The following is a 25,527-nucleotide window of genomic DNA, read 5'->3' as shown; positions in this document are numbered from 1 at the left end:
TTCAATTATTTCAGGCTCCGCAACTTTCACTTCTTATTCTGGTGTCTATCAAGGCAGTCTAGCTTATCCATTTTACACTTCTGTTTCACTACCAAACACGTAATTTGACATTTGCCTACTCCTGTGAATGAGGAGCTACGTTTTCACTGCCTCTACCCGATTGCTGTGTAACAAACAGCAAACATGCAGCACTTGGGCGACGTTTACCAAGGCGATTGGATGAAGTATGTCAGAGTTGGTTATTTTGAGGCCCTTGACGACTGTTGTTCGATCAAACGTTTTAACTGGACCTATGAGAGCTTTGTAAGCTTTCCAAAGCAACATGGCTATCGAATCGATGGAAATCATAGGCTACATGAGTCAGGGCTACCTCGTAGCTGTACCGAACTTGAGCGTCCTGCCTTTATGCAAGCGTGGTTGTTCTTTATGCTCATTCATTGCGTTGTCCGTGATGACAAGAACCCATTTCTGGACCGCAAAGCCCTCGTCGATAAACGTCAACTCAACACCAAAGATTTGCCTAAAGCCTTGAACGATTGGAGCAGTCACATGATAAAACTTTATCAGACGGATGCAAGGGCTGCCACTATGAGAATCTTGGAAGCAAATCAGATCCTGGAGCTTGCCAAACAGGTAGTTCTGGCGAATTTGGCAGAAACTCCGCCATTGACACATTCTGCAACCACTGGTAATACGCGGAGAAACGGAAACCGAAGCCTTGCAGTTCAGCCTATCGACCAGCGAAATATCTGCATAATGATACTCGGAGAGACTTTATCTGCAGTCCTGACGAGACTGATAAAAAAGTGCAATGTCAAACTTTCAGGATGGGAGTTAGATGATGGAGGTGGTTGGGGACCTCCCGCTTACGTTTCCAATGTGATGAGCAAGGACTGGTGTCCTCGATCTCAAGCAACTATCAAAGGGCAACTTGGTCGGAATGCTACCCTCCTATACATTACGCTCTTGGCGCATCATGACAACCTCCATAATCGACATTCTCAGTTCAGCCATACATTCGAGGAGCACTGCACGCCTTTAAGTTGCCCATTTATCGAAGCTGAGCATGACCTTGAACAAGGACGAAGCTACAGCCCATCACATCACCCCACCTGTGGAATGCAAGACAAGTGTGATATGGTGGGGCCTATAGAAGAACATGTTTTAAAGGTCCTGGAAGAGGATGACAATTCTAGGACAGGGTCCTTTCCTTTGATGAGGGTTTTCAAAAATGTTGAAACAGACAAATTGGAAGTGAAAGTTGAGGCCTGGAAACAGGGAACCGCATTTGCGACAATATCTCATGTTTGGTCCCAAGGATTAGGGAACAGGATTGAGCGAAAGATCCGCATGTGCCAGCTTGTGGCGATTCAAAACCTAGTGTCCAAGGTCTTTGAAGACGGAGGTTCACATCCTTTTTGGCTCGACACATTCGCCATTCCGCAAGCGCGCGTGGAAACTTCAAGGCATACAAAACTGAAACAAAAGGCTACTGGATTGATCCACCATATTTTCAAAACTGCTCAACACTGCATAATAATTGATCGTCATGTTATGACAGCGGGAAGAACCTTCAACTGCGGCCGAACGATTGGAGCTGAGCTCCTAGCGAGTGGATGGATGATGCGGTTATGGACACTCCAAGAAGCCTTCGTTAGCCGTCAATTGCACATTGCACTATGTGATCAAGAAGAGCACCAAAGAGAACCCCCAAGCCTTGACGGGATATGGTTGATGAGCGAAGACCAGGAAGCATTTGCGGAGTCGATGACGGAAATGATGAAACGCAAGGTAGATCAAGGTCTCATGAAGGGGAACTCGATAGAGTCTGTGGCCGACCAAAGCAACACTGAGCGTGCCCTACTAATTGCGAGCGCCTGGGGAGCAGTTAGGTATCGAGTAAGTCTTATTCTCTAGGCACAACTGAAAAGGACGAGCACTACTAATGGCAATTTTCAACAGACCACGAGAAATCCAGGAGAGGAAACATTAGCCTTATCAAGCTTGCTTGGTATTCCGATCTCCCGGGATGATAACGGTGAAGATCCTTCCACGACTCGGGTCGAAGATCTTGAGACATTGATGGTGAGGTTTTGGACGGCGATCAGCAGACATCCCGTACTTGGGAAGGCAATCCCACCCGGCATAATCTTTCTATCAGGGAAGAGACTCTCCCGTAAAGGTTTCCGCTGGGCGCCTGCTACTTGGATGTCAGGTGTGGTGGAGGCATATCCATTTCCCTTGGATAATCCAAAGTTTCCGACACAGCTGATCAGCGAAGGTCTCGTCGTACAGTTTCCAGGCTTTCTACTACACTCAAACACAAATAAACTCCATGATATAATCTCGACGAACAGCAATCGAAATGCTTTCGACTTTTGCGTTGGCAGAGGATTAAATGAGTGGTACAGAGTGGTCGCTGCAAGAAAGAAGAACCAAGCTGCCAATGGCTCGGCGACAAGCCTGGACAACGGGAACCACGATCAGCATCAGATTTCGCAAGACCTGAAAAAGAGACTGAATGCGGGCTCATCTTTGAGAATTGGTATAATACTTTCTCGTCCGCGTCCAGTGGAGGTACAAGGTGAGATCGGACTACTGGTCGAGATATATAGCGAGAAGCCCTGCCGTTCCGAGGATGGTCACCCTATCGTTCCAGGCTCCTGCTTGTATTGTAGGATAGTCCGTCGCGTAGAGGTCACGCGACTGTCGACGAGTGCTGTAGAAGACTCGTTACGCCAAGAAGGAGATTGGCTACCGCCTGGTGATGATCCCATACTGAGCAGACATGAGAAGTTCAGGCAGGAGAAGATAGCTGGAGTGCATATGGATGACACCCAAGGATGGTGCGTGGACGGGTTCACTAGCAGGCAACCGCTTCATTCTATAACTGCCCTATCGAGAAGACATACTGGGATTCCCCAGCCTGTTGAGCGACCTGTTGAGGATCCCGGTATCTTTAGCAGACTTAAACGGACATTGACAGTTGGCGGCAGGTTTGAGAGTTCAGATCAATGAGGCAGGATTAATTGAGACTAGGCATGAACTCTTTGAATTCATTATTTACGGAATTTTGCTGCATGGATTTGATTACACGCCAGTTCCACCAAAGGAACAGAGTAAAGCTCCTTTGACGCCAGTTCAGCAACACCTCACTAGCCACTTTGTAGGCATGTTCTGAAGACAACTTTAGGCCTCTTCGAGAGTTATCAAGGTGAAATTGATGGATAGATGGAATGTATTAATAATGAATTTGACTTAGATTTCTGGATTTGCTTCCATTTTCGCAGCGCCCGGTCCAGTTTTTATCACTTTAAGAACATGCTACAACATCGACCAATATTGTTATTTCAAGCCTACTAAAGAAATGAAAACCAGAACCAACTGAACTACTGCTATTACGATACAATAACATGAAACATGCTCTAGAAGAAAACAGTATAGTTTTCTCATTCTATGTGAAAACAGTGATAATCAAGTCCTCGCCACGTTGGGAGGGGACGAGAGGGGCATAGTTCCTTCATTTATTTGACAAGACTTATGCCAGGCATAAGAATGTGGCAACAGCGAACGGTCGTTCAGAGCCGGCTGAGGAAGGTGGACCATGCTCTTTCCTGAATTCTTTCATACCCCACAACTTTCCCTCGTTATTTCAACACCCAGACGAGCCTATCTACACTTCTGTTTTCTTTGCACCATCAAACGCAACCTTTCAAGCCACGAAAATTCTCATTGAAGGAGAACACATTCTATTATTTCAGGCATCTCAAGTGATACGCAAAAATGCATGTTGCAGAAACACGAGAGCGCAGTGGCTGTACCAAGCGAGAGCGACCCGTGCTTCCCCAAGCACGACTTCTGCAGGCTCATTTGTTGTGTTACTAACAGTGCATTTTAGACAGAGAAAATCGCCACTGAAGGTAGGCCCATCATCAAATACCAAAAATTCTGAACGGTTGAAACGGCCAAATGACACGATTTTACGAGACCCATCAAAGGTCATCATGAAGCTTTTCAAAACATACCATCTACTGGAGCTTGCTCAACAAAAAGGCCCGGCCATTTGGCAGTCAGTCCACCATCCATGTCGTCGAACCAGCCCAGAATGACTAAAAACATACTGAGGAGCGGAAACCAAAGTCGTACAGTTGACCTTGCCGACGAACCGCCAAGTAACTGTCAAAATGTAACTTGGTCGAAACGCTGTACCCTACGATCTACAGATTTAACACTCCCATTTCAGACATCTTGAGAGACGTTGCACAACTTCGAGACACGTATCTGCCAAAACTGAGAATCATGTCCAGACAGGCTGGAGACAAAAAAAAAAAAAAATACATCACACCCACCTGCCACGAGAATTCCGATAAGGTCAGCGAAAGATCCGCATGTGCGCTACTCGCCATCCAAGACCCGACAGCAATAGGCTTCGATGTTGAAGGGGTTTGCGACGACACATTCACAATCCCACAAAAGTGCGGATGATTTCAACATGCCACTCTGAAACGAGAGCTCCCTACGTCAGACAGAATATCGGCAGGGACTTGTTTATGATTATGCACTTAACATATATGAGAAGTCTATACGCGAAAATGCAGCTGAAGTGAATCTGGACGAAATAGGAAGTTGGTGGGTGGACGAATTTCCTGGCAGATAACCCCCTCTGTCCAAGCCAAGTTAAGATTGCCGGGTTCCCCGGGTTCCAGCCCCCTCAAATGAATAACCCGGGCCTTTACAGGGGCTTCCCGACTCGAGAGTGCGTCGGTGAGGCGAGAACAATTGGTCCCGCGACTGTTGCTCAACACGCTACATGGCTTTGCTTTACAGTACTTGTTCCACTCGAGGTATTCATCACCCAGTTTCTTCCTATCTACATGGCCAACAAACCTATGACTCTGACATGCGACAGTACTGAAGTCAGTTTGGAATCAACCTACAACCTGGCAATCCTAGAGAGTGAAGACCATTAGCGACGTCCAAACGAGGAGCTCCGAGCGGACCACCGGGAAAGTGGAGGACAACCCGACAACGCCATGTCAATATCGGCGACTGATATGCTGAATCGGGCAAGGCCTACGCAGCCACGAACTTGTTCAACGTTTTTGGTTGGCTTCGATAAGACACAATTCGAATCTAGATTGAGGGGAAAGAGAAGATGGGGTAATCCGGGGTAGCGTGGAGATCAGGGATGTCGCCCTCTCTACCCGGGTATTTAGTCGACAATGCCCTTTGATGCAAAATGAACGATTCGATACCCCTAACTGCAGACTCTTCAATCATGGTGTCTTTCAAAACAGTCTTTTCTCTATCTTCGCAGGAGGTTGATGCTGCGGCACCTCCTGGAACGATCCAGATTCATCGTGAGTCTCCAACACCCCAGAACAAACAAATCTAACACTCAATAGGGGAAGAAGAAGACGGCCGCCACACTTTGAGCCCTACCGATGACCCTCAAGATCCTCTCAATTTTCCAACATGGAGCAAGATTACCGCTCTGCTTGTCGTTTCATTATATGCGTTTGTCACCAACTTTACCTCTGGTGTCATCGCACCCGCGTTTCAGCTTTGGCCCATGATATTTCCTAAAGACCCGAGAAGTCTTTCTGAGCTTTCTACCTTGATGGCTGTATGGACCTCAAGCTCGTTTGAGATCATCACTAACAGAATTACAGATCAATGTTCTCTTTCTTGGCGCAGGAAACATTTGGTGGGTGCCACTGTCGAATTGGATGGGCCGCCGACCTGTTCTTATCATTGCAACACTTCTCCTCACTTTCAGTACACTTTGGTGTGGACTTGCGACTTCATATGACTCTCTACTTGCTGCCAGAGCTTTTCAGGGTATGGGTGGCGCGGCAGCAGACTCTGTTGCGCCCGCTTTAGTTGGAGATATGTTTCCCGTCCATCAACGTGGTCGTGCTATGGTTGGTACACCCGAAAGAAACTTATATCAACGTATACTGACGTATACAGGCTGTCTATACCATCATGTTGGTTGTTGGACCACTTGCAGGTGGCATCTCTGGAGGCTACATCGCTTATCAGCAGGGCTGGAAAATGATCTTTTGGGTTGGGCTTGCATTATCTGCAGCTTGTCTGGTTGGTGTCATCTTCTTTGTCCCTGAGACTCTATACACCAGAAACGCACCGATTGAGGGCGTGACCCAAGAGTCTGATAAGCAAGCTCAGTTTGGAAACAACGAGCACGTCGAGGATAAGAACAACACCACAGTCGGTGAGCGGCAGACCACAAAGCCATTCACATACGTACAGTCGCTGGGTTTCATCAAGCCTCATGGAAGTCTACTCAAGCAATTTATTCAACCCTGGCGAACCCTCGCTCTACCTGGTACTTGGGTAGTCATGCTCCACTACGCCGGTTTGGTCGGAGGCATCGTGTCTATCTCGACCATCGGACCGCAGATTGTAGCCAGCCCACCTTATCTCTGGAAAGCAAACGCAGGCTTGATCAATATTGGTGCTCTCATCGGCGGTATCGTTGGATACATCTACACTCATATGCTCGCTGATGGTCAATTGGTCAAGAAAGCGAGCAAGAAGCGCCATGGTGTTGCCGAGGCCGAAGATCGTCTGCCTACCTTATTCTTCCCGCTCTTTGTAGCGACAGGCGGACTGCTCGTTTTTGGATTCTGTGCTCAACATCCAGGAGGGAATATGTGGATTGGATTGCAATTCGGATATGGAATGCTTACATTTGGTTTGATGCAAGTTCCCTCTGTTGGGTTCAACTATGTAAGTGATCTTCCACACCGTCATACATTATGTGCTAACATTTCAGCTCATCGACTCGTACCACTCTTTGGCTGCTGATTGTTTCACAATGGTCACTATCCTCCGTGCAATCATTGCGTTTGCATGGACATTTTTCGTGGCTGATTGGATTCATCAAAAAGGACCTGCTGAGCCATTTGGTATTTTTGGACTTTTGCTAGGAATCTTTTCCTTGTTGACAGTTCCGCTTTGGATGTTTGGAAAGCGAATGAGAATTGCGACAGCGGAAAGGGTCCTTCGTTGGCAGGGATTCTAAGGGACCACTTGGCATGATCCTTGCTTGAGCCTCACTCGGTACCTGGGTGAGGCATGAAAAGGACAGATTTGCCCCTCATTGACGTCTCATGATTTCTACCATATCGGGGGATGATATATACTTGACATCTACTTATATTTCTATGGAATTCTATGGTTGTCCGTCGTCTTCTGTTGATCCTTGACCCACTTGTTGACAATCCCTCAAAAACGAGCCAAGAAATCTAGACTCAACGTCTTACCGGAAGAGATCATCTCAGAATGCAACGATAGGCAGAACATCAGCTTACGAATAGTGAAGCGGTTATCAAAACGAAACAACCCCTCCTTCTCCCCCTCAAATGCCAAGCCCATAATAAAAAGAGGCGCCAAGGATTTGTTGGCCATTGGATACTATCCCCAGACCCGTACGACTTGCCAAGACTTTTCTCACCGCACAGCCAGTCTCATGTAAGACGAGAGGATTGTTTTGTTTCAAGCTGTTGAAAATCAATTTATTTTTATTTACTAGAGGCCTCCTGATATGTACTCTTCCCGAGACAAACATACGCAGGAACCAATAGAATATGTACTGTCGTATTATGTGTGAAAGGCGGGTCTTGTACTGAGGGCCCATGAAGCAGGCGGGGATATTTTCAGGGGTCCATATCATCATGTAAGAGAGTGGACTCTCACTGCATTCGTGGCATCTTTTTCATCGCTCTTGCACGGTTGACTCGGTCTTGGTTTCTTGGCTTTTATGGAAGGCGCATACTTGAGGCCTCGTGAATCACTGCCCCTCTTGATAAACATATATAGACCTCAACCTCTTGACTCTGATTTCTTTTCATCAACACACTTTCACCAACACAACCCTATATCCTAAACAACCACCAAAATGGGAAACTTCCACGAGAGCTCCGAGAACATCTGGCTTGAGGACGGCCACATCCTCCATGCCGAGTGCGGTAACGGTGAGGGTGAGAACGTCGAGTCTACTCTTGACCTTGACTACTACATCGGTAACGACGACGGCGCTTTCCAGTGGGGCGGCGAGAGTAAGCAAACCAACAGCATTCTCAAATTGATAGTATACTGACATAACCAAGGCTTCTCCGGCTCTGCTTCCGACATCACCCTTGAAATTGAGGGCGACGGTCAACCTATCCTCCGCGCCCAGTTGAACCCCGTGGACGGTGATCCTGTCTCGGCCGACATCAACCTTGCCGAGCGTATTGGCAATGACTGCGGCACTCTCATCTTCCGTGAGTTTGTACGAGGATAACTGATGACTATTTACTAACGAGGTTTTAGTTGCTTAAGCATCTTTCTGGGTGAATGGCACCTTGCGATGAGAAGTAGACGTAGAACATCAAACAACAAATCAAAAAACATTTCAATAATTGATCCCAGTCTACGTGAATAATCTTGCTTATGACATTGGTTGTAGAGTAAGGTCGTCAAGAATTATTCTTACCGCTACTGGACAAATTGAAGTAAATGCCTTACTCAACATTATGCACGCCATTAAACACTGAGACATGCATCAATCCACCAACCGGGTATCAAGTATCCATCTTTCTCTTTGCAGAATTCTCCAACTCCCCCATAAGCTGCACCAATTTTTCTGTAAGATGTGGTGTTGGCAACCCCGCAAAGTTCCTCCTCACAACACCCATTACAGCTTCCATGACCTTATTAGGTTGACTCAACGACACGCTCATCATGATTTCTCCTTGTCCTTCAATCTCTGAATGCCATCGAATACAGGGCTGTCCTTGACCAAATCCCTTGAATCGTTGTAACGCGAGACTGTCCGCGTCATCGAGACACACGTTTTGGCTGAGTGCGCGCGACTGATCCGATAACAAACCGTACACCCAAAAAGCCAAACTGGCGTGGTAGAGTATGATAGCCATGGGCCCGCGCATGGAGCCTTTGGGAGATTCTTTGGCGATTTGCACGATTTGAGCCGCATGGTAGATTGTGTGTCGAGCAGCTTCACTCTTGGCCCAGTCTCGAACCATGGGGTATACTGCGCGTGCACGCTCGGGTCCTTCCATCCCGGCGAATATTTGGATATCCTCAAATGGCATTTGCAGGTGCAGCAATGCAAGCTCAAGACGCATTTTGATCTCGGGGTCTGCGGCGGCATCTGCTGATAAACTCAATTTCAAATGGCCCAGAAGCTTGAGTAACTCGTCTTTCCGCATCTCTGTCACGAGAGTATTCCATCGGCGCGGTTTAGATCGTTGTAGGGATGCGATTTGGAGGTATTCCCAGCACATGGTCCACGTACATGCAAGGACGGCGAGAATCGCGGCGTAAGCGTCCACCGAACCTGAAAAGTTGTTTAAGACGTCAGGGTCGTCAATGACATCTGCAACGTAAAGTGGTTCACTGTCCACACGCGAAGCCATCAGGGAACTCCACTGCTCTGGAGATGAAGCAATCCACAATTCTGCATGTCCTGGCAAGGGCAGTAGAACCTCTGCATAAGAGACCAATGGACCGACCATCAGCGCCATAGAAGAGTTGGCATCGTGAGAAAGCATTCGTAGGGCAACGCGTTTAAATGATTCGTGCTGTATCCAATCCAGCCAATCTTGACGTGAAGCACGGGGTCCGACAGATTTGTGATCCGAGTACGCTGATCTTTTGAATTTTCCATCGCGGCGCATCATGGTCAGAACAGGATTGAAGAAGCTTTCTGCTATCTCGACTTTCCTCGGTATGCCGCTCCAAATGCCCATTTCCAAGATAATCAGAAACGCTTGGGTGAGTTGGAGGTCTCGGACGGTAGTGTTATCGCGTTCCCACTTTAAACATTAGTATGAACCAAGGTGATAGTTTGAAACTTACGTGCTTAGCCACAGCAACTCGAAGGCATTCTTGTATAGCGTAGCCGAGCTTCGATAGTGCTGGGTCGGACGTCAAGACTGCACCACAAGCGGCCATGGCGGCAACCAGCTCTGGTCTCTTTTCATTGGGATTGAAAGAAGCCGCGTGGATAAAAGCGGTAGCATGCGTGACAGATGAGGTCAAGTAAAACTGGAGAAGAGTATCCAGCAACTCGGCAGAGGGAAATGATGCAACTGCTTTTGAGAGATGATCCGACCGACAACTGCTCACAACCATCATCAAGATTCTGTCTCGTGCAGGCCCCTCAAGCTTGGCACAAGTGACCCTTGTATTCAAATCTAAAGCGACGCCAGACTCGGGAGAAGGATAAGCTGAATCAGTAGCAGGGAGAGCAAGGTTGTGTTCTTCAGCACCTGCATGGTCCTTTGCGTTGGGCCTGAACTTCCAATGCGAATTCTGGAACGCTTCGGTACACATGGCGGCTGGCTCACCAGGGTCGGTATGTGATGCAGCGCGTGGTGTCTGGGCTCCTCTTGGTGTCGGCTGGATACTCCGTATCTCGAAGGGGATGGATGTATTATAAGAGTCAAGGAATCGTAGGTCAATGTCGTCGAGTTCATTGTAGGAGAACATCTCTACATCGTTGGTGGTAGAGGCCCAAGTGCCAGATAGGAGGTTGAGGTCGGGGAATTGGAAGGATAGAGGGTCTGTTGGTGGATTCAAGGATGGGTCTTGGTTGTTAGCGGTTGAGATGAATATGGTGCTGCAGACCTACCGAGATTTTGGAACAAGCTCTGCGTTGTTTGAGGCGTCAAGATATCCAGCGACGGCTGACCCATCACCGACGAACCAGACGTCCCGATATTTGTTTCGTCTCCAAAAGCAGTGATGGAAGATCCATTATCTTGTGAAAACATGGACTCATCCTGCTGTTCCTCAGGCGAGGCATAGTCTGCGTCCATCTCCATTGGGTCATTCCACTTGCACTCAATGCCCTTCTCTTGGCATCTCCGACAGGGCTTCTCATCACTACACCGTAAATGATTCGATGAACAAGCTTTACAAGCCTTGCCTACCCTTCCCGGCATGAACCGGGGTTGATCAGACACTGAACCTTCCCCAGCTTGGGAGCCGTGACCAGAGACATGTCTCTTGAGGAGGTCACTGAAGATGTTAGTCAGCGTCAAACAGAAACGAATATCAAACTAACGGTCTTGTGAAAGCTTTTGGACAGACGTGGCACTTGTAAGGTTTCGTCTGTGTATCTATTCTTCGTCAACCATTGACCTTCAAGTCCCGGAACCAACTTACGGGAGCGCACGTGACGAGCTAGATGATCAAGGCGCTTGTAATTCTTCTTGCATGAACCACATTGGAACATGCCCGGTTGAGTTGTCGACATTGTTTAGTGTGATGAAAGTGGAGAGACGATGCGATGGATTCGGGACGTGGAGGAAGGAGGGAAAATACAGGGAAAGTCGCGTTTTTCCCCTCGGGTCGGATATTTTGTGAAAGCCGGGGTTGATCTGGACCCTGGCGAATGCGGGGGTGGCACATCACACCTGAAGGGAAGGTACATCTAGACGGCAGTTGCCGCATTCTCGGACTCCTCCACATCCCGAGCACCTTGCGTGGCATTCTTTTATCCATCCTACAATTACACTCGACACTTATTGATATAGATCGATAATCATTTGAAAATGGGTATGTTGAAATTTCCCAATCAATAACACCGCTAACAATGAAAGCCGATTTGACACCAGTTCACTTCTTCTCCCATGGATCAACCATGATGCTGGGAGAAGAATCCGAGTCAGCCGACTATTGGAAAAAGGCTGGCGACCAAGCTCTAGCAAACAAGCTCAAAGGAGTAATCATGATGGTATGTTTTTGTGGTCTGTATAATTAAATTATTAACAATTTTAGGGCGCTCATTGGGATGCAGAAGGAGATCGCATGGAAGTTGCCATGAACCCCAAACCAGGCAAATCCCCCGTCGCATACGTTCACCCATCAAAATACGTCGATTACGAACTTGTTCCCGATCTACCGACTGGTGAAAAGTGTATTTCCCTGTTAAAGAACGCCGGCTTCAACGTTTCAGCCAATGCAAACTTTGAATGGATCCACGATACATACCTTATCCTCATTCGCATGTTTCCCAACGGCTGCCCTCCTACGACTCTTATCTCTATGAACGCTCGGTTCGATCCACACTACCATATGCGCGTCGGCGCCACCCTTCGCTCCCTCCGAAAAGAAGGTTACCTTATAATTGGGTCGGGTGGTGCGGTGCACAACCTGTACCGCAACATCTGGGCACCAATTGTGTATTACTCTGACAACTTTGCGCAAGAGAAGCCACCTGAATCGTGGGCTCTGGAGTTTCGACAGGCTGTGGAAGATGTGATTAAGAACAACAGTGGACCAAGATTGAGGAGGGCGATGACAAGATTGATGAAGCATCCTTGCTACAGAGATGCACATGCTACAGATGATCACTTCATGTCGGCTATGTTTGTGGCGGGGGCTGCAGGCGATGAAGAGGATGATGGTGTGTATGGTGAGCTCAAGGCGGAGGATTGGGAGTTGACAAATATGTGCAACAGTCAATTTACTTTTGGAACATGGCCCAGGACTCTTGGAGTGGCTGCATAGATGATTTGACAGTTGGAGTTTAGAGCATAATAAATTGATATCTTTTGTACTTCCAAATAAAGGAATGCCCGCCAATGCGATAACCAGATTCCAAGATGATAACACGACATAGGGAATGATGCCGTTCCCATATCTCGCATCTGTTGTCAGAATGAGGCCCGTGTTTGTCTAAGATATTATTGAGTTGTTCTTGTCAATATGCCTGTTTACTTACACCACCTCTGGCTGAGGGAAACAACCTCCATCATGCTCCGTTTTGGCGTGTCAACAAGACTGACAGGTTTGTTTGCCTCGACGGACATCAGGCTTGAAACCTATAAAATGTGAATAACTTGCGTTCTCTGGCTATACTGGAAACAAAATGGTGGTGTTCCATTCCTGTAACAATAGGAATAACGTCTAGTGTCTTGTTTCAAGTACAATGTTCAATGGTGAAGAAAACGTGGACAAGGCTGTTATCGGACAGGAACCCTCGTACCACAAGCCATAAAACTTATTGGATATTATCAGGACTTGACAAAGTCTGTAAGACAATGTCAGACAAGTCATGCCAGGGCAACGGCGCCAAGAAATGCAATGTCTGTCATCGTACGCCCGCATACTGAGACAACTTTAAGTCTCGTTCCCCTTGTCCGAGACTGATGAGTTGAGACAATCTTTACACACTAAATAAGGAATGCCAGGGCTGCCTAGAGCCACGTTGATACGACACTGGTTGGCATTAGCTCAAAGTAACGGAGTCAAGCAGTATCAAGGCTCTGCTTCAGGGGGCATGAGTAGAGCTTTGGCATTTATGAGTATAGTAACATGTAACCTCTTTTTGAACATATCTGGCAACTACAACTTGTCTTTTCGTACATTGTCTCGCTGATGTGGTCTGGCCGACACAGCTAAATGTGTTGAACATGGCATTCCAGTGTAGCCACTCTGGTCGACCAATTGAATACTGCCAGGTACGTTATTGATGTGAGGGGCGTCTGTGTAAACTATTGACAACTGAGAGATAATGCTGAGTAGCAGGTGACTAACAATACTGAATATATCAAGTCATCACTTTACAATTTACACCATGTAGCCTGGGAGGATTGTTAAGGAAAAGACAAATAGAGATTTCTAAACCACTTTTTATTACTAAAATATGTATTGAGAATATTATCTTGTATTGTTAAGATCTTCACCAAATCCTTTGTTGCCTAGCATCCCCTTTGTCTTATCAATTTAGCTGGAGATCTATTGTATTGTTAGCATCATGATCACAAAAAAGGACACAATTGTCTTACCTCAATGATAGCAGGGCCGGCGGCGACAGTGTCATCAGAGACAGCAGTGTTGCAGCTGGTAAGAACAACATAGGTCTGGCCGGCGAAACCCTCAGGAATCTCAACAGTGAAACCACCATCAACAGGCATGGCCTCAACAAAGGTAGGACCAGTGACAGCAATGAAAGCAGCGTAGACCTTTTGGCCCTTGGCAGCCTCGACAGTGTATCCAGGGGTCATGAGAGTGACGGTGGAACCAGTCACTACAGCCTCCTTGGAAGCCTCAGCCACCAAAGCGGGGAAAGCCTTGACGGGAAGGGCAGGGTTGGACTTGGGGCAGCCAGTAATGAAACCGGAAGCCAGGGAGTAGACCTCGTTGTAGGTCAAAGGGGCATCAAAGGGCTGAGCGAAGGGAACCTGCTTGAGACCAGCGCGGATGTAAGAAGAGTGGCGCGCCTCAACAGTGAGAATGGAACCAGCTGCAGTGAGGTATGCCTTGCTCATGATGTCGGCAGCAGCACCGAGGTAAGCTGAGACACCGACACCCTCAAGAACAGAGGCAGTGGCGAGGAAAGACTTGACATCAGTGACACCGAAGGAGTAAGTGCACTTTTCAACAGGGGTGACACCAGCAGCTACAGAAGTTAGTATTAATTATAAGTAGTTGATGACAAACATACCCTTGAGGCCCTTGGTGAGGAAATCAACGTGAGCAGTCTCATCGCTGGAAACCTTCTTGATGTTGTCGTAAAAGGTAGAGTCGTAACCAGCATCGGCAAAGTCTTCCTTTGTAAAGTTGGAGAGGCCTTGGAGGTAGAACTGGTTCTCAAGATGCTCAAGAGTAAGAGCGTAGTTGAGGATGACACCGTCGTTGATGGCATCAGCACGCTTCTGAATGGCAGGAGCAGCAGCAGCAAAGCCAGCAGCGGCTAGAGTGAGGGATGTAGAGAAGTACATGATGAATGTGTGAGGTAATTAGATATTAACGAAGATGAGAGAGTGTGTGATATGATTGTGATGATAAAGTTATTTTGAACGAGAAGACATCATGTATTATATCTTGACAGCCGTCTCTATACACAACACCAATACATCAATCTCAATGATTCAACTTACAAACTCCCAATTACTCGGCATCTTCCATATCCGTCCCGATCTTACCGACTGTCTGTAATTTCAATGAACCCTTACTAAAACGACCGGCCCAGTCTAGATCGTAGCCCTAAGAAACCCCTCGCAAACAAAATCGCTAGAGTCAATTGCCGAACAATGACGTTATTCAAGTTCCCAAAATGATTGTTCAGTACCAAATTAGGTCTGCAGAATGATGATCAGGGCGCTTTTCACGGAAGGCTTGTAGCCGACTGTTTTAGCGTTGAACATGATTTGTGTTTCTCCAACTCTCATGGTGGGGCTTTGTTCTATCGGCATGTTTCGTTTCCGTGAGCTAACATGTATGGAGGCTTAGATCGACTCTTAGTCTCTGTTCGTGAGACATCTTCCGGGACTATGACTATCCGATCTAATATAGCCTGAGATATTAAGATTGCGCATGTCGATCTGGGGTAGGTCTGTGAGGCATCGTGTCTTGGTTTGGGCTTCAATATGGAACTGAGTTGGTTAATCTAGTGATTTACTAACAATGCCGAAATCCCTCGGATGTTGCATCCTCCGTGATCTAACAATTAGTAGGAATGTTTCAATTAATTTGGTATTGTGATTTAATACTATCTGCATGTAGTTCTTAATTCCTGTAGTTCCTCTCATCTTATTGTTTCAAACAAGCTTTCAATATCCCAACTCATTCACTCACTACTATCTCACTCATTTCGCACTATACCCTCAGCAAACATGAAGTTTTTCGTTGTTGCAAGCGCTGCCCGTATGACCAAGAAATTCTCACAGTATGAACCTTGCTAACATCTACAGTCCTTTCCGGTGCCTACGCCGAGTCTGCATCTACCACCATCACTTGTGCGGGATGTCCTTCGGCCGTTACAACCCCTGATATGGTAACACGATCCGCTCTCCCTTCTGTATCTTGCACCGAGAAGCCCCTGAAGATCATCACCAATACCAAGGGTTCTTCTGGTGTTGCAGCCCCTACTGGATCCGACTCTGGATCTGGACCTGTTTCTACACCTACTCAGGTTCCTGTGTCTGGTGCCAGCGCCAACAAGATGGGAGGCGCTGGTATGGCTGTTGCAGCTGCTGTTGCGGCAGTCTATCTCCTTTAAGCGTCGTGTTTGAGAATAGATAGGGGGATGGAAGTAATGTTGGCAACAAGAGGCACTGAAGTTTATGTATATACAAGCTCTAATACATCGATACCATTCGTTTCTAAATAATTTTCACCAACCCTAATCTAGTTTGGAATCACAGGAAGAGTGATATAATTCTGTTGTCGCGGTCCAAAGTGAATATGGTTGTGTCCCTGGAAGATTTCGGGGGATCTAAAAAGTTAGCGATGTCTTGATCATCAAAGAACCAAACTCACCTGTCAACAGTATCATTGTGTTGGAAGATACCAGATCCTTGTGTATCGCCAGACGCGACTTCAAATACCAACTTGCCACCCTTATCAACAACCACGTTCGTAGGCCAAACCTCAACATCCACAGCGTAGACCTCACCCTGTATCACAGGAAGAACATCTTTACTGGTATAGTTGCGGTGAGGTAGCCACTCGCGATGCTTGGGGTGTTCTTGGTCAACCTTGCGTAGAGAGACGCGGAGCCAGCCCTTGGTTACGGGAACAGGATCACCTGCTGTGCCAGTGTAAAAGACTTCTTGGCCTGAGGGGTCGATGTGTCGGAGTGTCACGAAAAGATCAATGTCGCTTGGTGTAGGACCTGATGGGTCGGGAGAGACAGAAACATTGAGATGAGCGACGACGTGACCTGTGATTTCTGTCTCTGCTTCAAAGGCTGGAGTCGAGAATTGAAGCACTTCGGGCTTCTCTAGGGTACCCAAAGCCTTGTAGGAGAGTTTCTTGCGGTCGGTGGTGGGATCCCAACTAAGTCCTTGCTCCGGGGTAAGGAAGAGCTTTTTGTACTGCGTGCGCGCAATAGGCCACTCAGTCTCTTCTCGACGAGGGTAGACTTTTTCCTTTTCCGCATCGTTGAAGCCAACGTTTCCTTTTCGCAGAACGAGACTGACAGGCGCGACTTTGCCTTCTTGGGACCAGCCAACTCGATCGTCGCCCTTGAGAAAAGCATCAAGGAAACTTCGCTGAATCTCAACTTCCTCTTCGTAGTAAAATGGTAGGTCATGGCGGCCGGTGATAAGACGGAGATACTTGAACTTGGATCCCGCGTGGATGTAGCCTTCGATGTTGCCTCGCAGGTGGAGAAGAATGCCACCCCAGTTACCGACCGAAAGCAGGGGAACTTCGATATCACCCATGTCGTACTCTTTAGACGCGTAGTAAGCATCGTCGCGGAAGCAGTTGGCCTGGTTGTCGATGGTCTGGTCTTGTCTGTTGGCTTCCAGTTCATCATCGGGCAAATCACCCTCAATAGTATCAGGTCCCCAATTTCGTGCGCTTCGTCCAGGTCTTCCATACTGATTTGTGATGACTTGTCGATTCCACCAAAACTTGATAAATGCGTTTGACAGAATACCGCCGTGGCGGCACCTGTCCCGGTAGTAATCCGACATGCCCTCCCAAGGCACAATAGCGCTCAGACCCTTTGGTTTTCTCGCGGCGACGCGCCATTGACTACCGGCGTAGTAGCTAATGCCAAGAAGACCAACTTTGCCGGATGACCAGGGTTGCTCGGCGGCCCACTCGACGACATCAAAAAAGGCTTCGCTTGTGCCACGAGACATGGTGTCGAGTTTGCCTGAAGATTGACCAAGACCTCGCTCATCAGCACGGACGATTGCATAGCCATTCTTTGTCCAGAAGGCGGGATCTGGAGTTTCCCATGCTGAGTGTTCAGACTTGTGCTGGGGGTTTACCTCGCTGAAGGATTTGGGATGGAAGCTAAGACGTTAGTGGATATTTGTAGTAGTTTGAGACACTTACTCTTGATATGAAATGTCCTTTCCGTATGGTCCGTATGTGACGAGAACAGGAACCTTGTCAACACCCTTTGGACGATAGACGTTCAAACGAACAAGTCCGTCGCCAGCTTTGAGTGGAACAGTAGCATTCTGTTCAAAGATGTAAGGAAATGATTCCTCATCTATCGTGTGGATGTCCTCTTTGATTGGGTTTGGCATTTTGAATGAAGTAAGATGCTTATGCGAAAGGATCTTTTGATGGTCTTGACATCCATATTTGATGATATCGTGAGTGGATATCTTCTCCTCAATTGCATTTGTCGATATTCCCGAGTTCGGTTGATTGTTGGAGGTGGAGGGTTCCGAGCCTGTTTCGGTTACGTGGGGCCGAGTCCCGAAGCAGGAGTGATCGGAACAACTGGGGAAATATTCTCCGAAAAACAAACAACAGGCGCAGTAGATGAAAGTTATTAAGGAAAGTGCCCAGTGAGAGTTGCCAAATTTTTGACTGACGGTATCTGTCTATTTTTTTCATTGATAACAAATCATGTCTTCAGACACAACACCTTTGAACGTGCTTATCGTTGGAGCAGGTAAGTTATCGGATCCTTGCTATATTGAGTATAGCTAACTTTTTTAGGTATCGGAGGACTTACCGCGGCTCTTGGACTACGCCAACAAGGTCACAATGTAACGGTACGCAAAGCTTAACTGATCACCAATCAGTACTAACAGATATCAGTTATTTGAGAGATCGCAACTGGCACGAGAAGTTGGAGCAGCCATTCATCTTGCACCAAATTGCCATGGCATTCTACGAAAGTTTGGGGTGTACCCAGAAACCTTTGGCGCCAACCCGGTCGAAGGAGTAGGTCAATTAGAATCAAAGAAACACAAAAGACTGACGTTTTAGATCACTGAGTATACTGGCACCGGAGAAGTCAAGTTTGATATGAACTTGACAGGTCCTTTGTCCATCTGGGAAAATGTACGTCGCTTGTTCTCTTGTTGTTCCCTGCTAACACGCATAGCCATGGGTCCTTTCTCATCGTGTTCGACTCCACGAAGAGCTCAAGAGATTAGCAACATCTACAGAGGGCAAAGGAACAGCAGCTATCCTCAAGACATCTTGTTCAGTCGTCGATGTAGATCCTTCAACAGCCACCGTCAAATTTGAAGATGGAACCACAGCGTCGGGTGATTTAGTTCTTGGTGCCGATGGCGTCAGCGTATGTTTGACACCTTTCTGCGTCGATCAATACTGACATTTCCAGTCTATAACTCGAAACATTGTCGCTGGGCCAGACATCAAGCCCTTTGGCTCGGGAAAAAGCGCTTTCCGGTTTTTGATTCCCCACGATGTCATCCGCAACAACGAAGCCACCAAGGTCTTTACCGAACGGACCGGATTCATGACCATGTGGATGGGTGACGATCGTCGATTGATCATGTATCCTTGTTCTAACAACACTTTTATGAACTTTGTCGCTATCCACCCCAGCAGTATTTCCGCTGGTGCGAACAAGGGTGCTGGTACGTCATTTGGATACCGTTGACAGTACATGGCTAATCTGGATACAGGCTGGGGACGTGGTGGTAGCACCGAGCTACTCAAAGAAGTGTACAGAGACTTTGAGCCTAGAGTCCGAGCTCTACTGGAGTTGGTCGATGCCGATGAACTGAAGCTTTGGACTTTGTTGGATATGGACCGAATTCCAACCTGGCACAAGGAGAGGCTAGTGCTTCTTGGAGATGCAGCCCATCCATTCTTGCCTCGTGAGTTGGTCAGCATTTATTCTTTGATTTCTACTAACGCATCTACAGACCAAGGACAAGGTGGCGGCATTGCTATCGAAGACGCAGCATCATTGGCTGCTTTACTACCACTGGGCACCACAGCAGCCGATATTCCATCCCGGCTGTCTCTATACGAAAAGACCCGAGATGAGAGAGCGCATACAGTTCAGGACTTTACCCGACAGGCGGGAGAGGATCTCCACGGAGAGAAGCGCGCCAAGTTCAATAGTGAGAAGACTTATCTTGTTGCAAAACAGTACTAACAGCCGCAGTCTACAAGTTCCTCGACTACAACTTTAACCACGACGAGTGGCACAACTCTACGAAGGCCCTCAAAGACCACCTGTACTCGCAAAACAAGAACCTCCACTGGAAGTCCCCTCTATCCTTCGGTCCCATGCCTAGCCCTCGTCAAGATATTCTAGGTCAACGCCGCGATGGTACCAACTCATCCTTCACCACGTATTCTGTGCGCTTCAAGACATCAGCAACCTATCTCAAGACTCTCTTCCCTACACCACAGTTCAGCTTCTTCAAGCCTGGAACCGTCGCAGAAGCTTCATTTGCCTGTACCGAGTTGAATGGCATGAAGTGGCTGGGCGGAGGCGGTTACAGATACTTTGGTCTCTGGTTACACGGCGTTCAGTACGAGAAGAAGGATGGAAGTAAGATCTTTGGATCTTTTTTGGTTATTTTGATGGAGAATCTGGCGGACCCCATCATCACTGGACGAGAGGAGCTTGGTATGCCAAAGCTTTTCTGTGATATTGATGTCCAAGAGAAGGATTCAACGACCAAGATTCAGTGCAGTTGGAGAGGGGCAAAGTTTGTTGACATTTCCATCAACGGACTGGCCGAAGCCAATGCCGTCAATGATACCAACGGTGTTAACGGTGCGCCAAAGCCTACGGGACCTCCAGGTGCCCCTCCACTACCAAAAGAACAAGGACAGCTCATCTACCGTTATGTTCCCTCGGTGGGCAACCCAGGTGTCCCTGATGCAGCTTACCCTGTGTTTATCGAGGACGGCTTGGAGACAACCCCTAGAAAGGTTGAGAAGACTTTGGTTGGCAGTGGAGCTGAGTTGAACTTGACAGCTGGAACTTGGGATACTTTGCCGACACTGAATCATATTGCGACTGGACTGTCGGAGATTCCTGTTTATGGGATTGTCAAGAGCAAGATTGAGCGTGGAACAGGCGTTGATGATATTTCTCATGCGAGAAGGGTGGAGTAGATATTTCGATCATATTTATGTCAGCCTCTTTGTCTATTCACTTGGGATATACCATGGTGTCTTTTGAATATACTCTACCAGTTATTTCTTTTTAGGACACAGCTGTTCAACCTGGAAGCACCCTATGCCACTCTTGCATCTCTCATCCCCATCAAAGCTGGTCATCTGCTTCATCCGGTTGGCTTCCGTAGCTCAGTTGGTTAGAGCGTCGTACTAATACTTCAATCTGAATATTCAGTGATGCGAAGAATTTAAGAGAAATACCTATAGACATTGGCATTGGTGATATGTAAAGTAGGTAGTTAGCTATAAGCTATTAACAACCATTTGTCTTAGACAAGGAACCTTATAAACACCAAACCTATAAGATCTCAGTTATATAAGTTAAGTCTCTAATGTCGACAGTGAACCTTATCACTCGAGATCAGAGTCTTCAATGTCATCTGCGAACCGAGTCTGCTGCTTTGATCGCCGTCGCTGGATGGTGGTGTTCGAGTGTTGCGAGTGCTGCGAAGCATCAAGTGCACTAGAGGCAGAAATCTCCCGGTTTTGCGCAATGTGGCTAGAATGACGTGAGCCACCACTGCCATGACTGTGTGCCTCAGATTGTTGGCGAGACGACATGGCGCCACCAGCGGCAGTAAGTTGGTGATCATGACCATCCTCATGATTTTCCTCATCCATGCCTTCTTCGTCATCCTCCCGTGTGTTCTTAGCCTTTCCTTTGCCCTTCCCTTTAGCCTTGCCCCGTTTGACCTTGCCTTTAGACTTGAGCTCGGCGCCTCCATCATTCTGCTTTTTGTTTTTGTTGAGAAGGATATACAGATCAGTTTTAAGAGCTGGAGTGATAGATTGCAGGTGGGAAATAATAACACCCTGCTGTTTAATGGGGTCCGTATCCGGCTGACCCTGGGTCTTAGCCTGCTTGTCGGTGATTTTATTTACTATATATGTTGCGAACTCTTTGGCATCACGGCTAGAATGCATATTGCGCATGATATATAACTTCTTCTTGTGAGTTTGGACGAAGGCGTTATGAAACTGAATGAGAGCCTGGTGAAAGGGCTTACTCTTGAGAATGTTGAAGGCTTCGGTAACTCGCCGACCTGCTTTACTATCAAGTGTAAGGTTAATGCTATTACCTGCGTTACTCCCCTATGTAGACGAAATGCTGCTTCTGCGACTCTGTGCTCTGGATAGATAGTAAGTAATTGAATAGTATAAAGCAATAAGGTATTACTTACGTCGAAAGAACCGAATAGAGATTCTGAACCATGCCTATGAGGGCCTGGTTCTGCCTCGCAAGAAACTCAAGACGGGCAAGGATGACGAGGTCGCTTGATCCAACGAGTCCAGGATGTCGAAGCGCCGGCCAGTCAGCAACATTCTCAGGCGGTATCGTACTGTATAATTCAACTACTGTCAGGATGTATCTATGTTTGGCAATATGTGTTAACGTATGGTGCTGGTGGTAGCCCAAACTCCCTATTTATGCCTTCACTGGCGACAGTGGCGTCGTCTGAGGCCCGCCTATCGGCAGGTTTATTTTCTTGTTTACCTCCTACATAAATAGTTAATACTGCAATAATGGAGACTATCCCGGCTCCCTTAATCCCAGCGCGGAGATATTCGCTATCCAATCGCATTAATCGAATCTCGGGTAACGATGATATCTTCCAATTTATAACAGATCTGGAAGAGCATGCCAGCAACTCGGAGAATTTGCGATGGCATTCTACAGGCACTCAGAAATCACAGGATCGCATTCAATCCAACTATCGACAATTTCTGCAGAATATTTGAATTTTGGGTGACGATTTATCCAGTGAAGATATCGACCGGGAAATGTTCCTTGTCAACCAAAAGATACTTATCAAGCGCCTAAAACTGTAACTTAAACCTACTTCTGGTGATCACTGCCACCTGCTAATTATGGCTTTAGTTTTATCATCTTTGTCGCCAAATACGGTCGGATTATTTTAGGAGAGGAGATGAATCAAGGCGACCACCTGGTGTAATCAAGGTAACTACGTGGGTGATCAGGACAACTGCTTGGGAATATTTATTAACCTTGAAACCTTGAAGAAATATGGGTTTCACTTAAGCAGATAATGGAAATAGAATGGAGATTAATTTTGCTGATAAATAAGACCAGTAGCCAATTGCAGTCTGTTTGCTCCTTCTTTATATAGAATCTGCTACCTCCCCCAAGGTATCAGAAAAATTGACTGTTGGAAGCATAAGAGACGAAATTAGTGGGTCACTTTATTTCCTTAGACTATGGTTCTCAGATTACTTATTTTTATACCCCAAGGCTTAGGCCCCACTAGTCTACGTCTAATATGGTCGAGCAGGTGTGAGCTGGCCAATACAATCTCCAAATCCAACGCCTGAATTTTCCTCTCCAACAACAGCTGTTATTCTAACAACATCGCCATCCTCGAGGAATCCTCTCTTGGATCCATCACTCAGCGTAACAGGCTTGGAACCACCCTCTGTTGTCTCGAGCATACATCCTCTGCTTGACTCCTCCGATCCACTAACTGTTCCCGTGGCGAGAACGTCCCCGGTCCTGAGTGCACTACCTGAACTAACAGAGTGTGCAATCATCTGCTGGGGAGTCCAGTACAGAGCCTCTACTGGGCACACACCGACGGTTGTTGCAGTCGAGTTGGCCAAGACTTCAACTTTCATGGTGATGGAAAAGGTTGATGGGTTGGGATGTTGGAGGTATGACGCTGCGAGGGTTTGCTGAGCTGGAGAGCGCGTTCGGAAAGAATCTAGAGCATCAAGAGTAATAATCCATGGAGAGAGGGATGTGCCCAGACTCTTGCCGTTGAAAGGACCAAGAGGGCTCATTTCGAAACCTTGGATATCACGAGCTGCAACATGTCAGTAAATGTCTTTGTTGGGAAACAGTCGACTTACCACTCCAGTCGTTGAGGATTGCAAAACCAAAGATATGCTCCTCCGCATCCTTCGCATTCAGCCTCTGCTTCATACTCAACGGCTTTCCGATGACAGCCGCAAGCTCAACCTCATAATCAACCTTTTGAGAAGGTCCATAAATGACGGCACTTTCACCATTCGCCGCATTGGGATTGCGGAATTGTCCGTATGGTCGCTCGATGTCGGTACCTGATACGACAATGGAGCTTGTGCGACCTTGGTAGCCAACGGGGAAGTGAAAGAAGCCAGGCGGTGGGTTGGGGTTGTTGACAACAATACGACCCGCGTTAATGACGTGGTCCAGAGAGCAGGAGAAGTCTGAAAGGTCAGTGGCTGTCTGGTAAAAGGTGGGTTGTCTTACCGGCAAAGTCTTTGATTTCCATGGGTAGATGCATCGTGACAGCGCTTATGTCTTCCTTGCTACCCGATGGAAAGCCATCAAGGCCATTCTTCTGGTAGTCTGATTGAATTTGTTTTCGAACATTTTGGTGCACCCTCCTGGGGAGAGCTGCAAACGTGTTGAGAGTTGGTTGATTGAGGGCACCAGTGAGACCCTCGACGCCCTTGAAGTCTAGATCACTAAGGAAAATAACAACGTTTCCCAGTCTAGTGACAGCCTGAGGATTCGTGTGGGTCGTAGAAGAAGCAATTCCAAAAGGAATGTTCTTGTCGGAGAAGTGGTGGGAGAAATCTGCCGTAGACATTTTGGAAATCGTTAGCTATCGTCGAACGAAGCGAGAATGGAAAAGGATACTGATGATTGATATTAGCCATCATATCATGATCCGCAGGCGCTATTCCCGACCCCCGCGAAGTCGTTGTAAAGTGGGCGATCGGATGTAGGAGCGAAGTTGGCCGAGATGAACCTCCACATCCCGAGGAGTGAGTATTCGGGGATCGGCCTCCGGCAGATACAACAAGTGAACAGCATAAAATGGCCACCAAACACTCTGAAGATACCGAGTAATTGATTTAAAATTAATCACACTTCAATCTACACAATGGCTCTCAACGGCAAACTCAGACAAACTCAACGCTTCATCACAACCCACAATGAAGAAGGCAAAGCAGTAGTCGACACAACAATCGACTCGGATGCACCGTTCTACTCCCTCCCCAACGGAGATGCCCACTTCGCTTTGGGTTACGCAACAAAACAATTCCCCGCGGATTTGTCAAAAGATGTGTCCGCCTACCAATCTTTCCTGAGTGACGCCCCAGGCCTCAGTGTGTCAACAGGCACGGTTCTACGATATGTGGACATGTGCCCTGGTCATATGTCTCCCATGCACCGTACTGTCAGTCTTGATTATGGTGTTGTGCTTGAGGGAGAGGTGGAGTTGATTTTGGATTCGGGGGATAAGAGGGCGATGAAGAGGGGAGATGTTTGTGTGCAGAGAGCTACTATGCACGCTTGGAGGAATTGCAGTGAGACCGAATGGGCGAGAATGCTTTATGTGCTTTTACCATCGACGAAGCCTGTTGTTGGTGAGAAGGAGTTGGGAGAGGATTATGGAAATATGGTTGGTGTGAAGGCGTCTGAATAAGTAGACACGTTAATACATGACACATCTCAGTCCAGGTACTACAATGTTCTTCGATGTAAACGATTGTTTTTTCAACTACGCTATCGAACTATCTAGCAAAAATCTCATAGTACCGGAGACTTTAGTCGACGTGTGGTTCTTCTGTTCAGGTATTATACACTTTAGAACAATCTTAACGCCATTC

The 25,527-nt window shown here is 47.2% G+C and overlaps 12 protein-coding genes across 12 annotated transcripts; 7 read left to right on the top strand and 5 right to left on the bottom strand.

Annotated features, from left to right (window-relative positions):
* The first annotated feature begins 67 nt into the window (after nucleotides 1–67).
* Nucleotides 68–3,068, top strand: EDB82DRAFT_511751 (uncharacterized protein). The gene is made up of 2 exons (XM_025737139.2): nucleotides 68–1,899; nucleotides 1,963–3,068. Exons 1-2 carry the CDS (start codon nucleotides 184–186, stop codon nucleotides 3,016–3,018), a joined length of 2,772 nt encoding a protein of 923 aa, XP_025592030.1. The 5' UTR covers nucleotides 68–183; the 3' UTR covers nucleotides 3,019–3,068.
* Nucleotides 3,069–5,278: 2,210 nt separating this feature from the next.
* Nucleotides 5,279–7,048, top strand: EDB82DRAFT_528905 (major facilitator superfamily domain-containing protein; the record flags this gene model as incomplete). Its single annotated transcript, XM_025737138.1, has 5 exons — nucleotides 5,279–5,360; nucleotides 5,406–5,626; nucleotides 5,673–5,924; nucleotides 5,974–6,753; nucleotides 6,800–7,048. The coding sequence occupies 5 exons, from the start codon at nucleotides 5,279–5,281 to the stop codon at nucleotides 7,046–7,048; spliced, it is 1,584 nt and encodes a 527-aa protein (XP_025592029.1).
* A 741-nt stretch (nucleotides 7,049–7,789) lies between these two features.
* Nucleotides 7,790–8,495, top strand: EDB82DRAFT_290483 (Cyanovirin-N). The gene is made up of 3 exons (XM_025737137.2): nucleotides 7,790–8,084; nucleotides 8,136–8,291; nucleotides 8,341–8,495. The coding sequence occupies exons 1-3, from the start codon at nucleotides 7,925–7,927 to the stop codon at nucleotides 8,346–8,348; spliced, it is 324 nt and encodes a 107-aa protein (XP_025592028.1). The 5' UTR covers nucleotides 7,790–7,924; the 3' UTR covers nucleotides 8,349–8,495.
* Nucleotides 8,421–11,343, bottom strand: EDB82DRAFT_578887 (uncharacterized protein). The gene is made up of 5 exons (XM_025737136.2): nucleotides 11,200–11,343; nucleotides 11,099–11,153; nucleotides 10,664–11,052; nucleotides 9,889–10,619; nucleotides 8,421–9,845 (listed from the first exon to the last, which is right to left on the bottom strand). The coding sequence occupies exons 1-5, from the start codon at nucleotides 11,288–11,290 to the stop codon at nucleotides 8,592–8,594; spliced, it is 2,520 nt and encodes an 839-aa protein (XP_025592027.1). The 5' UTR covers nucleotides 11,291–11,343; the 3' UTR covers nucleotides 8,421–8,591.
* Nucleotides 11,344–11,509: 166 nt separating this feature from the next.
* Nucleotides 11,510–12,600, top strand: EDB82DRAFT_540370 (Extradiol ring-cleavage dioxygenase, class III enzyme, subunit B). Its single transcript, XM_025737135.2, has 3 exons — nucleotides 11,510–11,592; nucleotides 11,637–11,770; nucleotides 11,815–12,600. The coding sequence occupies exons 1-3, from the start codon at nucleotides 11,589–11,591 to the stop codon at nucleotides 12,544–12,546; spliced, it is 870 nt and encodes a 289-aa protein (XP_025592026.2). The 5' UTR covers nucleotides 11,510–11,588; the 3' UTR covers nucleotides 12,547–12,600.
* A 1,164-nt stretch (nucleotides 12,601–13,764) lies between these two features.
* On the bottom strand, nucleotides 13,765–14,762 carry EDB82DRAFT_479538 (ferritin-like domain-containing protein; the record flags this gene model as incomplete). The annotated part of the gene is made up of 3 exons (XM_065608129.1): nucleotides 13,765–13,776; nucleotides 13,827–14,440; nucleotides 14,486–14,762. The coding sequence occupies 3 exons, from the start codon at nucleotides 14,760–14,762 to the stop codon at nucleotides 13,765–13,767; spliced, it is 903 nt and encodes a 300-aa protein (XP_065463207.1).
* Nucleotides 14,763–15,656: 894 nt separating this feature from the next.
* EDB82DRAFT_528900 (uncharacterized protein) lies at nucleotides 15,657–16,042 on the top strand (the record flags this gene model as incomplete). The annotated part of the gene is made up of 2 exons (XM_025737133.1): nucleotides 15,657–15,687; nucleotides 15,735–16,042. 2 exons carry the CDS (start codon nucleotides 15,657–15,659, stop codon nucleotides 16,040–16,042), a joined length of 339 nt encoding a protein of 112 aa, XP_025592024.1.
* On the bottom strand, nucleotides 16,010–18,158 carry EDB82DRAFT_511740 (Alpha/Beta hydrolase protein). The gene is made up of 3 exons (XM_025737132.2): nucleotides 17,836–18,158; nucleotides 16,303–17,793; nucleotides 16,010–16,258 (listed from the first exon to the last, which is right to left on the bottom strand). Exons 1-3 carry the CDS (start codon nucleotides 18,030–18,032, stop codon nucleotides 16,171–16,173), a joined length of 1,776 nt encoding a protein of 591 aa, XP_025592023.1. The 5' UTR covers nucleotides 18,033–18,158; the 3' UTR covers nucleotides 16,010–16,170.
* Nucleotides 18,159–18,360: 202 nt separating this feature from the next.
* Nucleotides 18,361–21,112, top strand: EDB82DRAFT_561140 (uncharacterized protein; the record flags this gene model as incomplete). The annotated part of the gene is made up of 9 exons (XM_025737130.2): nucleotides 18,361–18,406; nucleotides 18,454–18,509; nucleotides 18,556–18,681; nucleotides 18,727–18,801; nucleotides 18,845–19,042; nucleotides 19,088–19,346; nucleotides 19,395–19,589; nucleotides 19,638–19,838; nucleotides 19,883–21,112. The coding sequence occupies 9 exons, from the start codon at nucleotides 18,361–18,363 to the stop codon at nucleotides 20,845–20,847; spliced, it is 2,121 nt and encodes a 706-aa protein (XP_025592022.1). The 3' UTR covers nucleotides 20,848–21,112.
* A 149-nt stretch (nucleotides 21,113–21,261) lies between these two features.
* Nucleotides 21,262–22,123, bottom strand: EDB82DRAFT_479534 (uncharacterized protein; the record flags this gene model as incomplete). Its single annotated transcript, XM_025737129.1, has 2 exons — nucleotides 21,262–21,961; nucleotides 22,092–22,123. The coding sequence occupies 2 exons, from the start codon at nucleotides 22,121–22,123 to the stop codon at nucleotides 21,262–21,264; spliced, it is 732 nt and encodes a 243-aa protein (XP_025592021.1).
* Nucleotides 22,124–23,106: 983 nt separating this feature from the next.
* On the bottom strand, nucleotides 23,107–24,633 carry EDB82DRAFT_511735 (uncharacterized protein). The gene is made up of 3 exons (XM_025737128.2): nucleotides 24,158–24,633; nucleotides 23,776–24,114; nucleotides 23,107–23,729 (listed from the first exon to the last, which is right to left on the bottom strand). The coding sequence occupies exons 1-3, from the start codon at nucleotides 24,498–24,500 to the stop codon at nucleotides 23,185–23,187; spliced, it is 1,227 nt and encodes a 408-aa protein (XP_025592020.1). The 5' UTR covers nucleotides 24,501–24,633; the 3' UTR covers nucleotides 23,107–23,184.
* Nucleotides 24,634–24,790: 157 nt separating this feature from the next.
* EDB82DRAFT_561138 (uncharacterized protein) lies at nucleotides 24,791–25,343 on the top strand (the record flags this gene model as incomplete). Its single annotated transcript, XM_025737127.2, has 1 exon — nucleotides 24,791–25,343. Exon 1 carries the CDS (start codon nucleotides 24,798–24,800, stop codon nucleotides 25,341–25,343), a length of 546 nt encoding a protein of 181 aa, XP_025592019.1. The 5' UTR covers nucleotides 24,791–24,797.
* Nucleotides 25,344–25,527: the final 184 nt, after the last annotated feature.

Source organism: Fusarium venenatum (genome assembly GCF_020744135.1).
Source record: "Fusarium venenatum strain MPI-CAGE-CH-0201 chromosome Unknown EDB82scaffold_4, whole genome shotgun sequence".
NCBI classification, from domain to species: domain Eukaryota; kingdom Fungi; phylum Ascomycota; class Sordariomycetes; order Hypocreales; family Nectriaceae; genus Fusarium; species Fusarium venenatum.
The sequence above is the reverse complement of the archived record's forward strand: the minus strand, read 5'-3'. Positions and strand labels throughout refer to the sequence as shown.